A 14,770-nucleotide genomic window follows, 5' to 3' on the forward strand; every position below is an offset into this window, starting at 1 on the left:
TCAGAGCCCAAATTCCATACCAACAGAAGCCTGCACCTTTGTAGTACACATAACAGAAATCATGAAACAATGTACTTATCTGTAATCTGTTGAGACTGTTGCATCACAAAAACCATACTTGCACATTATGTGGAAAACTCTTACGCAAGCACTCAGAGTCTGTGGGTGCCACACAGACCAATGATGTCTGAAACCACCTTCTGTGCAAAGGGGAACAATTAATATGTCCACACAATTTAAACTTTATGCAGACCTTTCCTAAATTAAATACTGGAATCCAGCACCAACAAATTCTTATGAATGTCTTTGTAGACAGAGACTCCTGTTACTTTAAGGGACAAGCAGCAGCAGGGAGATCCCCAGGTTGTGGGGAAGGATTGGGGGGAAGCTACCCATTAGGGGCTGGCTGCAGAGGAATAGGCAGCCAGGGAGCCATAGACTAAGAACACATCTTGCAGGGCTAGCAGCAATAAGATGATAGGGCAGGGCTCTTCTGAAACAACCAAGATGCTGCTATGGCAGCTGAGGCCCGATATTGTCTTGGGGACAAAGTGCCTGTTAAAGTGATTAAATGATAACACCTGCGAGGCATAGGCATGGCTACAGGGGAGGTTGGAGGCCACAAATTTATACCATAAGGGGATTAGTGTGCTAGAGTAGACCATGGACAGGTGGGGAAGGCCTTACCTAGTATCTAAGGGCAAGCTGGGAATCAGTGGGCTTCAGGAGGAATCCAAAGATTGAGAGTAGACAAGGACTCACTCTGGGACCCTGGAGAAGTCTCCCTTTCTCCCAATAAAAGGATACCAGAAAGCCATATCAGGCAAAAGAAAGAAGGGAGGGTACCTACAGAGCGATAGTAGGGCAGGAGCAACATGGTGACTAGGAGATATCAAAGCCACCCCTGGAGCCCAAATCCATTAGTCTTGCATACTTTCACAGACTTTCTTCATGCCAGGATAAGTGTACAGCAGCCAAAAAGAGAAAAGAAATTAAGAAAAAAAATCACATATCCTTTAAAATATGTATCCTTGTGTTATGCAATTCAAAACAGAGAGGGGTTTGTATAATGTTACTTTAGAAATATGTTCTATTACAGAAAGAAGCTGCTTACTACATCATGGCACATAAGCAGACTGAACAGTAACAAAGACATCCAGAAAAACCTAATAAACTTTTCAAAAACTTTAATTATAAAAATATTCAAGTGCTATGTCTTCCAGATTGATTGTATAACCATTTTTGTAGAGCAGTAATTTTGTTTCTGCATTGAAAACAATTAAACTGACAATACAAACATTGCTATCATATGTACAAACTAACAAACTAGAAAAGACAGACAAAAGTTTTGCTCCATTTTCTTCTTCAACAACATTTCTTTAGCAACATTCAGTGTCACATGTAATAATAAGTAAAATTCCTGACAGGAAAATTCTGTTATTTCTAAGTCAGCATGTCCCTTCAAATCAGAATCAATTAACTGAATTGAATTAATATATTTTACATGATTAAGACACAACCTGCAGGTGATAGCAGTCAACACAGTGGTTATTGTGGTCAGTTGTAACCCAGGCACTAAATTCCCAAAGTATATTGGCAACTAAAACTGGAAAGTTCCCTCGAGGGAAGAAATAGTGTCTTCAGCAAACTATGCCCTGAGGCATGGAGTAAAGGTGTGGAAGATGCTTCAATAAGGAAAGAAAGAGAGAAACATAATACAGAGAGAAAGAGAGAACATGAGAGAAGGAGGGTAGCAGAAGATGACAAAAGTTACCAACGCACACACGCACACACACACAGTTTTCAGGGCACTAAGTTATGTTTTATATGATTTATTCTAAAAGAAGCACGATGATAGGATTACAAATTTATATGAAGTTGTGTAAATGTATTTGCAATCTGACAGCCCTGAGTGGTCAGTAAAATGTATCAAACCAGTAGATTTGAAAGCATGAGCCTCTACTGCCTTATATAAAAACACATCTATTAACAAACAAAAAAAAGTGGCTACAGGCTTAAGAAACCAGGACACCTAGACAGACACAAACCAGCACGTTATGTGGATCTGGGTTACATATTGTGGAAGTAGTACCACCAGACTCCAAGTAAGATGATAATACAGCTCTCAGTATTTTTCAGTGTACACTTTCTCATTAGAATCAGTCATGTTTCTCTTTGCAGTTTGTCACGAGTGCAAGAAACCCCTACAGGTAGAGGAATATGGATGATCAATGAAATGAACCACAAGGACCAACACTAGATTTCTAAACTTCAGTTATTTACTCATGCTTACAGACCTTAATGCACTCTTCTAAGTAAGATAAATATCTTTAGTGCCTCATGCTCCACTTATGATTAAGTGATATAGAAGGAAATCAGAATATTTAAATGAAAACTTTTCCCTTGTAATTAGCATATTTTTTTTGAAGAAAGACAGTTCAGTATTTATTTGGCACAAACACTTGAATACTAGATAACTTGCCTTTCCTACTTCTGTAACACCAGATACTCAAAACAATCCCATACCTACTTATGAGATCTAATAGAATATGAGACCCTGGGATCTAAAACGGAATTGGGAATTGGACACCTTAATACACTTGTCTTTTTTAAACTTCTAGCTAAACTCACATAGTGAAATCATTTGTGTTTCCCTGGTGCAAGAACTACACACATTAGAGGGGATTTAAGTGTTACATTTCCTGGCTGATCTACACCTGAAATATCCGTTAACTATGTGTGTCAAAGTGAGATACTATCCTTAATGAGAAACTGTCTGATTATAACTAGCACACCTATGCTCCCGTGACACATAACTGGTCACCACCAGTAATAAGGCATAACAAAGTCCTCCTTCTGATGGAATTGCATAAAAATATTGGTTCAGACTCTAGAACTCCTTTGGAACCAACCAGTTCCAAGAAAATTACCAACCTGCATGGGAAAGGGCATTATGCTTCCAGCCCACAGTTTCCCTCTTAACAATTTGAGTTTGTCACTTTTAAAAATATTTTAAAAACCCTGGAGACACTTATTTGCATATTCATAGAAATACATTAATAAATTAACTAATATACTTTATAAAACTATTAGTTACCCATGTTATGAGTCCCCCTTTTTATCCAGGTTACTTTTGTCCAAGCCTAGTGAAAGTGGTTGCTTTCTATAAAGGACAGAGTAAGAAGTTGGAATTGGACCATATTTTAATTTGCCATGTAGTTCTCTGCTAATTTGAAAAGATTTGAAGAACAAAGGGTGTATCTGAAAAGGTGGCTTTGTTGGTGCTGTTTGTTTGAATCAGGATTTGCCTGTCACTAATCTTATCAGATTTTCCTTTATCTAGTAAAGGATCTATTTATTTTACAGATAGCAGGGCACCCTATTAGTACCTTTCAGAAATTAAATGGGATGGTTATTTTAATTTCATAGTTGTAGCTGAAGTAATATTTGACATGGGTCAGAGTGGAACACTACTGACCTTTATATTGATGAATGTTGCTTATGTGAGTAATTGTTTAATAGAATGAGTAAATAGAACAGAACCTGGCCTTGAAATATAAAAGGCAAAAACATACTGACAGTCCCTTCAAGGCCATATTTTCATACCCCTATTGCATTACGTAGTACCCTGTGCCACTAAGTAGATTTACTGATAGAAATAGGACTATACCTGGGATAAAAAAATACCCATTTTAATAGAAACAATCCATCATAGTGGCCTTCATTTATACTATATGCTACAGTCAGAAATCTTTGCAAGTAAGAATGTTGAAATATTAAACAAAAAATGCAGAGAAAAGAAAAAAAGAAAGATTGCACATTCAGAAAAGAGACCAACTGCTAAAATATTTGCTAGCAGTCTTGGGCTCTTTCAGCAACATTTTTAACTGCTGAAAATATCTAACAAGATCAATATTGGTTGAATGCATTACTTGCTATTTCCAAAGTCTCTCTAATCAACATTTGCTCACAATTTCATTATAGAAAATTACAACAATAATCGGGTGGGACAATCCCAGCCACCCAAACCCAGTCTTCTCACTTTTCTACTCTGTATCCATAAGAGTTCAAACTTTCCAAAATGTCCTGAACTCACACCTTCTTCTTGTCCTACTGCCCCCCACCTGACATCTAGTTGCTGGTGACTGTGCACTTTTCCTCCACACCCTAGCAGTTCTTGATATCACTGTTCACTTACGTTGATAATTGGCAGAGGAGTCAGTCTGCACCTCCCTCTAGATAACTGCCTTCCCATATACAGCTTTTTCTACTGCACAGTGCTTCAGAGGCTGCCAGAGAAGGTGGGAAAGTAAAAAGGCAGTGAAAGGAGGTTGTGATATGAAGACAGATGGGACAGCAGAAACTTTCTGCAGCTAAAATGGAGAGCTGACCACTTTTCCCCTCTCCATTTTTTCCTGTGCTTTGCAATCCAAGCTGCTTTATATTCACACGTTCCTACACAGCTCAACCAGAGATACAAACTCTTTTTTCTAGAGTCATTAACCTACTGAGATATGCTAGGTCATAAAACACTAAGTTTTCTAATGTGCTCATTGTCAAGGTAAGTAAGCACTCTACACTTTTCCTGCTTCATTTTGCTTTATTGAGAGTTTGTGTGTGCTAGGCTACAATAAAACATTATGTGCAAATACATTTATTCCCTTTAAAATCATTTAAGTAAATTTCACTTTATAAAAGTTCAGATGTTGAATTATAATGTGCCAGTCTTTTACATTATTTAAAAATATACTTACTCGCTGTATGAAAAGGAAGATTGCCATGGATTTGTACAACCGTGCACAAGGCTGAAAGGAACTGACCTCATACCTGATACCCACACTGTGTGACAACTACTAGATGATGAGTGCTGGTTGAGACAACAGCCAGTAGAGATGACACCCTGCAAGGGATGGCATGCACTGAATCCTCATTAAAACTGTCAGCAATATTCTTTCAGAGAAACTCTATGCACATAATGCCAATATTTTAAGTAAACGCCACAAGACCAACTTCAGTTTCAACAAGGGCTGTTATTCATTCTGCCCTGAATAACCTTTTTTCAAACATAACCGACTAAGTCATCAGCTGGTATATATCAATATACTTTTCCATGGAGCAGGTGAAGATCCACCGATATATCTGACTTGAAGAAGCTGACTGAGGCAGCTTGAGAATTGGAAACAAGAGTAAAAAAGATCTCATTTCATAATTTTTTTCATTTCTGTCCCAATGAAAGTGACTCCATTAGCAATAGTTTCATCCCCAAATGCCACCACAATCCTTCCTATTTTTATTTCAGAGGTGCACTGATTAGCACATGATCTTAGCCCATAGGGCTGAAAAGCAAACAGATCTTGGACCACATTCTAACGGAACCACTGCACTACATCCTAAGCTTGTGTAATTCACAAGGCTTCATTGACTTTAATGAACTATATCAATTCAATGCAGCTAACAATCTTCATATCTCATCACATATTTGTAGTAATTTTTACTGTTTTCAAAACACTTAAAAATAGATCATAGTCTCCAGTTTCTGCCATTAAATTAAAACAGCTTAAGTTTTCAACAGTGTAGATTTACCTAGTAAGCAGGTGAAAGTTCAAGACAACTTAAAAATCATTTGAATAAGAGTATTAACACATGATATTTATGCAATAAACTTTTCAGACACTATTTTCAGGCAATAGCCATAACTTACCATATTGATTGGGTCAACTGGGCCAATGCTGTTAACATAGACACCCGCTTCAATTACTGTGGTTCTCACTAAATAAAACAGTAATCATAACAAATACAAATGTAATCAACTTAAATGCTGCATACTTTTACTGTTATTTATAATATTAAAACAATAATAAACTCTCTATATCCGATACAAAAGGGGTAGTCATTTTATAACACAGGCTTTTCACTTGGTACAGAGTATCATGCAATATGGCTCTCATTTTCTTTACATTAAATAAATGTTAATCAACATGTATTTTATATTTCATAATGGAAACCTTATTTCTATTTGGTTCACTTTGAGAATATATGATAAAGGAGGTGGAAGAAAGTTGAACGCTCCATCATCCAAACTCCTACTTGATTCATAAATGGAAAGAAAAAATGTTTACAAAAATATGCACATAACAAATTATGGAGTTGAAGAGTGAGTGTATTTATCTTCCACACAGAGTAAATTTTCAACTTCTTCTGTCAACTCTTATTGAAGAGATGTAGGGAAAATAAAATAAGACTTTTAGCCACAGGCTTCTTCTACCCATGTAATTATATTCTAACAAAAGCACACTGAAGTATTATTAATGCCTCTACATCAGCTTGATCAATACGCCACCTCAGACACAAAATTAAAAACTCATAAAGTGAAAGTAATTTAACGAGTCAGACATTTCTAAAGCTAATTTTTAAAATTCAGTGGAACCACACTCAAGTGTTTGACAAAAATTAATAGCACTGAAGATATCTTCTAACATAAGCTACGTAGAACTGTTCACCATACAGTTGGAGAAGTCACTTAAAACATACAGCTCTTATGAAAGTTACTGTTGTACAGGTGTCAGTGAAAATGTAATAACTTTCTTTTTGCTAGTTTAGAGGGTGAAAATTTGAGACTTGCATAGGCCAGAACTCAACATTAGACAGATTTGTATTTGAAAACCATCAAGTTGCTAACAAGGTTCTTTGGATAAATGTGATATATTTTATTAGACTGACTAAATAGCTGGAAAAATTGTTCTTTGCAAGCTTTTGGACACAAATCAGGTTGCTAAGAACTTTTACTACCATTATCTCATCACCCATTGGAGCAGGGAGAATTAAGAATGACCTTTTCGTTGTCTTTCCCACGATGTGGGAGTAGGTTGGAAGATTTTAAAAATTAAGAATCTCTCTGCCTCTGTGTATGGAAAGGGAAAGAGATTCCAAAAACAGTTCCAATTAAAATGATTCCACTTCCTGAATGATCCAAACAGATTTTCAACATTTTCACAGAAATTAAGACTAAAGGAGGACCAATGGATTATTTACCATATTTATCCAAATCCAAGATGATGATTTTTTCCCATTCAACATGGGGGAAAAATGCTCCTCCCTTATTTCAGTTTTGAGTACAAGAGGAGGAGGGTATGTGTGGAGGGGAGGGGTTCAGCAGCTGTGGCTCTGACTCCAACCCTGAACCTGACAGCAGGGGGTGGGGCAAAAAGGGTGCATAAATAGATTCCAAACCCAGGGTTGGAGGCACAGCCTCAGCTACTGCCTCCCACCACCTGCCCCCTGTAGCCTCTGATCCCTGCCACCCCCACACTGTTCCCTCCCTCAACCACTGCTGTGGCAGCTTACCTTGCAGTCACAGCACCAGCTCAGGCTGGGGCCCCAATCCAGCCCAAGGCATGGAGCACATGCTGCCTCTGGTTCCCACCCAGCCATGATGGCTATGGTGGCAGTTCTATCTTTGGCAAGTGGCAGGGGGGCAGGAACCAGGAGGTATAGTCACTGCAAGTGGGGGGCAAGTGGTGGAGGGATAGATGACCAGGAGCAAAGGTCCTTGCAGTAGCTCATTGCTACTGTGTAGTAGCATTGCTGGGCATAAACCATACAATGACAATACTATGCAGTAGTAACAAGCTACTATGTAGTAGCATCGGAAAAAAAAATGTGACGCAGCAGTACTGTGCAATAACTCCGGCTACTGCACAGTCACTTTGTACCTGCTTATGCAAGTACTAAATAACTGCACAGTCTGCTGCTTGTCTAGATGCAGCCCATAAGTAACAATGCACAGATTTTATGCTACTTCTTAGCCTTCTCTAGTATATTAAAAAGGTTAAACTACTTAAGTTTCTCAACCTAAGGCTTGTTTTCCAACTTCTACTAGCCCTGTTTTGAACTTGAACTTATAGTATTTCCACATCTTTCTTGACGTGTGAACACCAGTACCATGTACAGAGGTACCTGTTTAGAGGTAAGATAATTTTACAACTCATACAGTACGCTTCTTTTCTTATAACCAAGAATTGCATTACCCCTTTTGGCCTCAGCACTGAAAGCCAATGTTGAAATCCTAAATCCCACCTTTTATCCATGACTTTCCAAGACAAAATCTGCCACTCTGTACTGTAATATAAGAGTGACCCATACCCTCTGTTCCTAAATGCATTATCTGGCATTTAGCTGAATTACAGTGTATCCTGTTGGACTGAGACGGTTCAACCATCAGCAACTTATCCTCCTCGTTACCAAATTATTCTTGCATACAAACACATCTCAGAATAAGATACACACCTTGTTAAAGGCAGAATGGAAAAAAAGAACCTTCCCTATAGTAAATAACTGAATGGCAGCAATAAGGGAACCAAGTCTGTACATTGTTTTGCTCTCTGTGAATCACGAATAGTAGCTACTTTGGGTTTTGCCAAGATGAAGCTTAAGAAGCAGAAACTATTGTTATTGTATTTCCTCACATACAATGTTTACTCCAATTTCCAGCACCTAGTCTTTGGAAAAAGTTGTGTATTGCATGCAAGAAAATATGGTATTCGCTACTCAATGAATCTTTGTGTCATCTGCCAAGCAGTAAAGACTCAGTATCATCAAGAATGTTTCTAAAAGCATGAAATAGTGTTGACTCAAGAATCAATGCCTGTCCAAGCCCAGCAGAAATGGATCCATTCACTAACACCTGACCATAAACCACTGTATTTTGCAAGCTGCCAGTGGGCCACTTTCTAATCCATATAATATTTGTTTTGTTGATTCCACATACTGGAAGCTTTTAAATCAAAATCTCATGTGGCATTAAGTCAAATTACTTAGAAAAATCCTACCATACTATATCAACATAGTGGTCTTTACCAACTGAACCTATAATGAAAAAGAGGCTTGCTAGACAAGATCTTCCATCAAATCACATTGATGATCCTATTCTTACCTCTCATTCTTTATAGAATCATAGAAAATTAAGGTTGGAATGAACCTCAGGAGGTCACCTAGTCCAACCCTCTGCTCAAGGCAAGACCATCCCAAACTAGATCATTCCAGCCAGGGCTTAAAAACCTCCAAGGATGGAAATTCCACCACCTCTCTAGGTAACCCATTCCAGTGCTTTACCAGACACACTGGACATGGTACTCTGGATGTAGCCTCACCAGTGCAGAATAGCAGAGAATAATTACTTCCCTTGATCTACTGGCAATGCTCCTACTAATGCAGTCCAGAATGCTGTTAGCTTTCATGGCAACAAAGGTACACTGTTGACTCATATCCAGCTTATTTTACACTGTAACCTCCAGGTCCTTTTCTGCAGAGCTGCTGCTTAGCCAGTTTGATAGAATCTTTGACAGTATCTCAAACGAACCACTCCATTATTTTAGCTGGTGTCCAAATGAGGCTCCCAGTTTATACTTCTCCAAGTCATCCCTTTCACCTTTCACTCTGGAATTTCCTATTATTTTCCAATACTTGTTAAATTTTAACATTAAATGGGCAGATATATCTTAACTAGTTTCCTCAAGGCAGCAGTGGCCAGGCTTTTTGGAAGGCATGCCACAACTTAAGGTTTAATAACAGTGGTTCAGGTTTAATAGCCATGTTTAAAATAGAGCACATCTTTTAGAAAACAAAACCATTTCTGTTTTAAAGTTACACTGATATATGTTCCAACAATTAATTTCTGTCTAAGTTAAAAATATGGATCTTATGTCTATACTAGATTTGTTTAACTTCAACTTCCAGTAGTTGTTTCATGTTATACCTTTTTCTGACAGGCTACAGGGCCTTTTAGTATCTAATTTCTGTTCCTCATGGAGGTACTGATAATAGTGTGGTCACACCATTCTTTAACCTTTTCCAAGATATGCTGAACAAATTGAGGCCCAACTCTTCCATTAAAAGGCATATTTTAAAATCCTCTAACTATTCTAGTGTCTCTCAATGCCTTCCAATTTTTCAAGCATTGTTGAAGTGCTGATACCAGAACTGGACACATTCTCCTAGTCTTCCTTTACTGGTAGAATAAATGTAACTTAGAAACATTGAACATGGACCTGGAAGGGACTTACTAGCTCATTAAGTCTACTTGCCTGAACCTTGAGGAATAAAGTTAAAATGTACTCATTCAATAAAACAGAATGTAAAGTTTTCAACTTATGAAATAACAAAAAATATCTGCTATAAACTGAGAGATCATAGGTTTGAACTGACTGAGGAAGAGAAAGACCTGGGCATACAGGTGGATCACATTCAGTGCTTGTGTTCCTCAGGTTAGTTGACTTACTAGTTCCTTTATTTTAGCAAATTTTTTCCATTTTAATGAAGAATCTCAGCCACAGACAAACCTTTGTTTATCCTTCTATGATGGTCAGTTTTTCAGTGTCAGTGTTTTTCAGAAATGAGTCCAACAACCTGTAAGTGTGGCCTACACCCTTGATGAATTATTTTTGGCCATATTGAAATGAATATTATTTATCTGCCTTTAGCATATAATTTAAATTACTCTGCATCAGTGACCCATTCTTCTTCTTATTTGATTACATATCACTTGCAAACATGTTTCAGTACCTATTTTATGCTTTCTTCAACGTAATTGAAAAAAATGTTGAAATCCAGCGATTGGCTCTTGCTGCTTCCCACTAGAAACAGACACTTGCTGATGATTCTTCATTTATAAGTGCATTTTGAGATTTATTATTTAACCTGATTTTAATCAATTTAATAGATTGCATGTAGTGTTTGTATTGTTCAAGTTTATTAAGATGTCATGTGGCACCAAGTCAAATGCCACATGGGACTCAAAGTATATTAGATTAATATTGTAGCAGCCAAAATTATGGTCTCAAAAATTATTATGACAGTCTGAAAAGATCATTTTGCCATAAACTCAGATTTATTGGCATGAATTATTATTACTTTCCTTTAGTTCTTTATTATTCAGTTTCTATATGAGCTATTTCATCATCTTCCTTGGTATCAATATCAGGCTGACACAGCTATAGGTCATCCAGTTTGCTATTAGGGCTTTTGTATATGCGACAGGGCTTTAGTCCTCAGGGTTTTATTTTATGCCCCCTAAACTGAAATGGTGGGTTTTCAGTTGGAACCCAGTTTTAATTTTTCTATCACATTACAGTGAGGGGCCCGATCCCTTTTTTTTATTATTATAATTTTTATTTTGGGGGGGGCCACCTGGGCAGGCTGTTAGTGGGCTGGGTGCTGCCCCAGCTCAGAGGCATTGTGCAGCCCAATTCAACTGTTCCCCAAACCCAGGCTCTACTGAAAAAATAAAAAAGGACGGGGCTCTTGCTGCCTCTGCCTTCAGCAGTGAGGAGCCCAATCCTTTTTATTTGCGGGGCCTGCCCACCTCTCCCATTACCAGGGGGTGAGCTGACAGCTGCATTGTTGCAATTTGCAACTTTGCAAACCGAACTACATCTGGTAGGCCTGTGCAATTCAGCTGATTCAAGGGGCAGTGATTTGATTCAGCTGCTGCCAAATCGGACGAATCTCCAAATCAAACAGGCCCCATCCCCTGCTCGGAGACCCATCAATGGCTGCCCTGCCTGGCCGCAGCATCCTGACACTTTAAAAAAAAAGCCCCACACATGCTGGCTCCTGCAAGGTGGAGGGCTGCAATCCCTGCTGTACCCCACTGCCCTGCACTGCAGGGGGGCAGACTCTGCCATGAGCCCCCAGAGGACCCAATGGCCACTGCAGCAGCTAGTGACCGTGAGGCTTTTTTTTTTGTCAAGTGCTGGGATGCTGGGACTGGACAGGGTAGCCATTGATGAGACTGGGAAGGCAGGCAGGGGTTGGGGCCTGGCGGGGGTCCCCCTATTGTCTCCTCCCCTCTCCTCTAGCCTGTCTCAGGCCCTATTTACCAGCACAGAGTCTGGGTCCAGCTCCCTGCCGCAGCGAGCAGGGACTGCCCAAATTGCCAAATCTCCAAATCGATTCGGAGGCTTTGGATCAATTTGGACCTTTTTATTGGTCTCCTGATTCAATTCAGATTCAGAGGTTTGGCCACCGAATTGGGCTGAATCTCCTCCAAATCAAATCAGCAACTGAAGCTTCACACAACCCTAACATCTGGATGTAGTTTAGATCGCAGCAATGCAAACTTATGTAAACCCCCCAAAACCAGTGCATATGTAATGCCATTAAGCCGCACAAAGGCCATTTTTGTCATGTATACATCATGACAACCACTATGTGTACAAGCACTCTTAAAAATTGGCACAACGTTAACTGTCTTTCAGCCCTTAAGAATTTCCTTATTGTTGAAAACATAGCATTAACAGTCCAAGGAACTCCTAAACTAGTTCTTTTAAAACTCTTGGATGCATGTTAATGGCACCTTCTCATTTTAAAATGTCCAAATGTAGAAGTTACTATTTAATATCATCCTTAGCTATTGTTGGAATGGAGAGCATTATATCATCATTGTCAAATGCAGATGCTTCACCATTTGCTTTTTTCTTATATACTCAACAGAAATATGTTATGAATTCCTTGCCTCTTTGTGGACAATTCCACACCATCCCCTCTCATACTGAGTCAGTATTATTGTTGTGATTCCTCTTGTTCATTGTCTATTTTAATTCCTTTTTTTTTTTATTAACTCTGTAGGCCACAGTTTGCCTTGTGTTCTTTTGCTTCTTTGATCACGTTTGTCAAGTAAATTAGAACCTAGGAAATACACTCCTATAAACCTTCCCTTTTTCCCCCCACGAGGTCATTTTGGTCTGAAATTGGGGATTACATGACAGTGAAATAGATGGCATTCATCTTGGACAAGAAAGAAATAATGTCGGTAGGTTAGCCTAGGAATAAATGTCACCAACTGAAGCAGATCAGCTGTACCAGCCTATGTGCTAGCACAGCTGATCTGCTTCAGCTGGGTGAAACATGATGCCTGTTGTCCCACCTGTTAATGCCGCAGGACAATAGGAAACATGTTTCCCACTTCCAGAGATGTGCCCCTGCCAATTTCCAGAGTTCCCAGAGATTGTTTGGGGTATGTCTCTACAAGTGGTGACTTCCAAATTTCCCTGCTTCCAGAGATGTATTCCAGGGACATGTCTCTGGAAGTGGGGAAAGCCAGGACACTCCAGTGCACTCCGCAGTTCCAGGGTTGGGGTTACCAATCATTTGATTGGTGGTCTGATCCCCAAGACCACACCAGAGTGTCAGTCATGCTGCAGTGGAGTCCCTGGATTTAGACCATCAATCAGCTAATTGGCAGTCCCAGCCTCAGGAGCACATCAGAGTGGGAGTGTCCCAGATTTCCCCACTGTCAGAGTCATGCCCCAGGATCTCCAAGGAATGTTTCTGGAAGTGGGAAATGTCAGGACACTTGCAGAGACATGCGCCTGGCAATCTCTGGGGTGAGTCTCTGAAAGTGGAGAAAGCCAGGCAGGCACTCCCAAGGGAGTGGATCCTGCACAGGAATTCCAGGCGCTCATGGAACGAGGCCCCTCTAGTCCCAGGAGAGCATTCCCAGAGCAACAGGAGGGGGAGGGAGGCTCTGGGCTGCCCAGTTCCCTGTTTGAAAGCAAGTAGATGTCCACTGAAATAAACTGGCACAATTTATTACTACCTTTTGTTGTAGCCACATTGTGGCATGCCAAAGGTATAGAAGCCTATTTGCTGTCACTTTTATGCCACCATAAAAAAAATGATGGAGGTACAAAGGCAACATCTCTCCCCACCCTTAGGGAGAACATCTACTAGGCTTAGTGGGTATTTAATAGGCATCCAATTGAAGGAGTATGGCTCCTTCTACACTAGAGTTTAAGGATCCTGGTAACCCTAAGTTGCTCATCCACATCCAGTTAGTGGTTGTAACCATTGTCTGTTTTAGACTCAGCAAAAAAGCATAACTTTTTTTTTTCCATGTAGCTCTTGTTATAGCTTCAGTGATGGTGAAAAAGTGGGGCACTATTTCTGAAGGATAAAGCCTCAACATGTTTAATGTATTCCCTTTTTTATTTGAAAAAAAATCAGAAAATCAGCTCAATCCATGTTTTTGTCACTCTGAGAACTAACTTTACAAACATAGTTTCACAGTTGGTAGGGTCGGAAGGGACCTGAGCAGATCATCAAGTCTGACCGCCTGCCATGGCAGGAAAGAGTACTGGGGTCAAATGACCCCAGCAAGGTGTTCATCTAGCCTTGTCTTAAAGACCCCCAGGGTAGGAGCCTGCACCACTTCTCTTGGAAGTTGGTTCCAGATCCTAGCCACCCTTACAGTGAAGTAGCGCCTCCTGATGTCTAGTCTGAATCTACTCTCTGCCGGCTTGTAACCGTTATTTCCAGTCACTCCTGGTAGCGCTCAGGGGAAACAGGGACTCCCCCAAATGCCTGCTGATACCCCCAGACTAGTTTGGAAATGGCCACTAGATCCCCCCTCAGCCTTCTCTTGTGGAGGCTGAGCAGGTTCAGGTCCCTTAGCCTCTCCTTGTAGGGCCTGCCCTGCTGCCCCCTGATCATGTGAGTGGCCCTCCTCTGGACCCTCTCCATGTTGTCCACATCCCTTCTGAAGTGCGGAGCCAAGAACTGGATGCAGTACTCCAACTGTGGCCTAACCAGTGTCACATAGAGGGGGAGGATCACCTCCTTGGACCTGCTTGAGATGCATCTGTGGATATATGACAAGGTACACTTGGCCTTCCTGACTGTGTCCCCACACTGCTGACCCATGTTCATTTTGGCACCAATAATGACTCCAAGATCCTTTTTTGCCTCTGCACTGATGAGAAGGGAGTTCCCCAGC

At 40.1% G+C, this 14,770-nt stretch overlaps 1 protein-coding gene across 1 annotated transcript in view; it reads right to left on the minus strand.

Moving 5' to 3' along the window:
* The window catches only part of GABRG1 (gamma-aminobutyric acid type A receptor subunit gamma1), a 106,550-nt gene that overhangs the window by 49,116 nt on the left and 42,664 nt on the right, over window positions 1-14,770 (minus strand). The window contains exon 3 of the mRNA XM_090035873.1: window positions 5,702-5,769. Within this exon, the coding sequence (XP_089891999.1) occupies window positions 5,702-5,769 (68 nt within the window). The remainder of the gene's footprint in view (window positions 1-5,701; window positions 5,770-14,770) is intronic.

This window comes from Crocodylus siamensis, chromosome 2, assembly GCF_052110815.1.
Source record: "Crocodylus siamensis isolate JL-2025a chromosome 2, ASM5211081v1, whole genome shotgun sequence".
NCBI classification, from domain to species: Eukaryota; Metazoa; Chordata; order Crocodylia; family Crocodylidae; genus Crocodylus; species Crocodylus siamensis.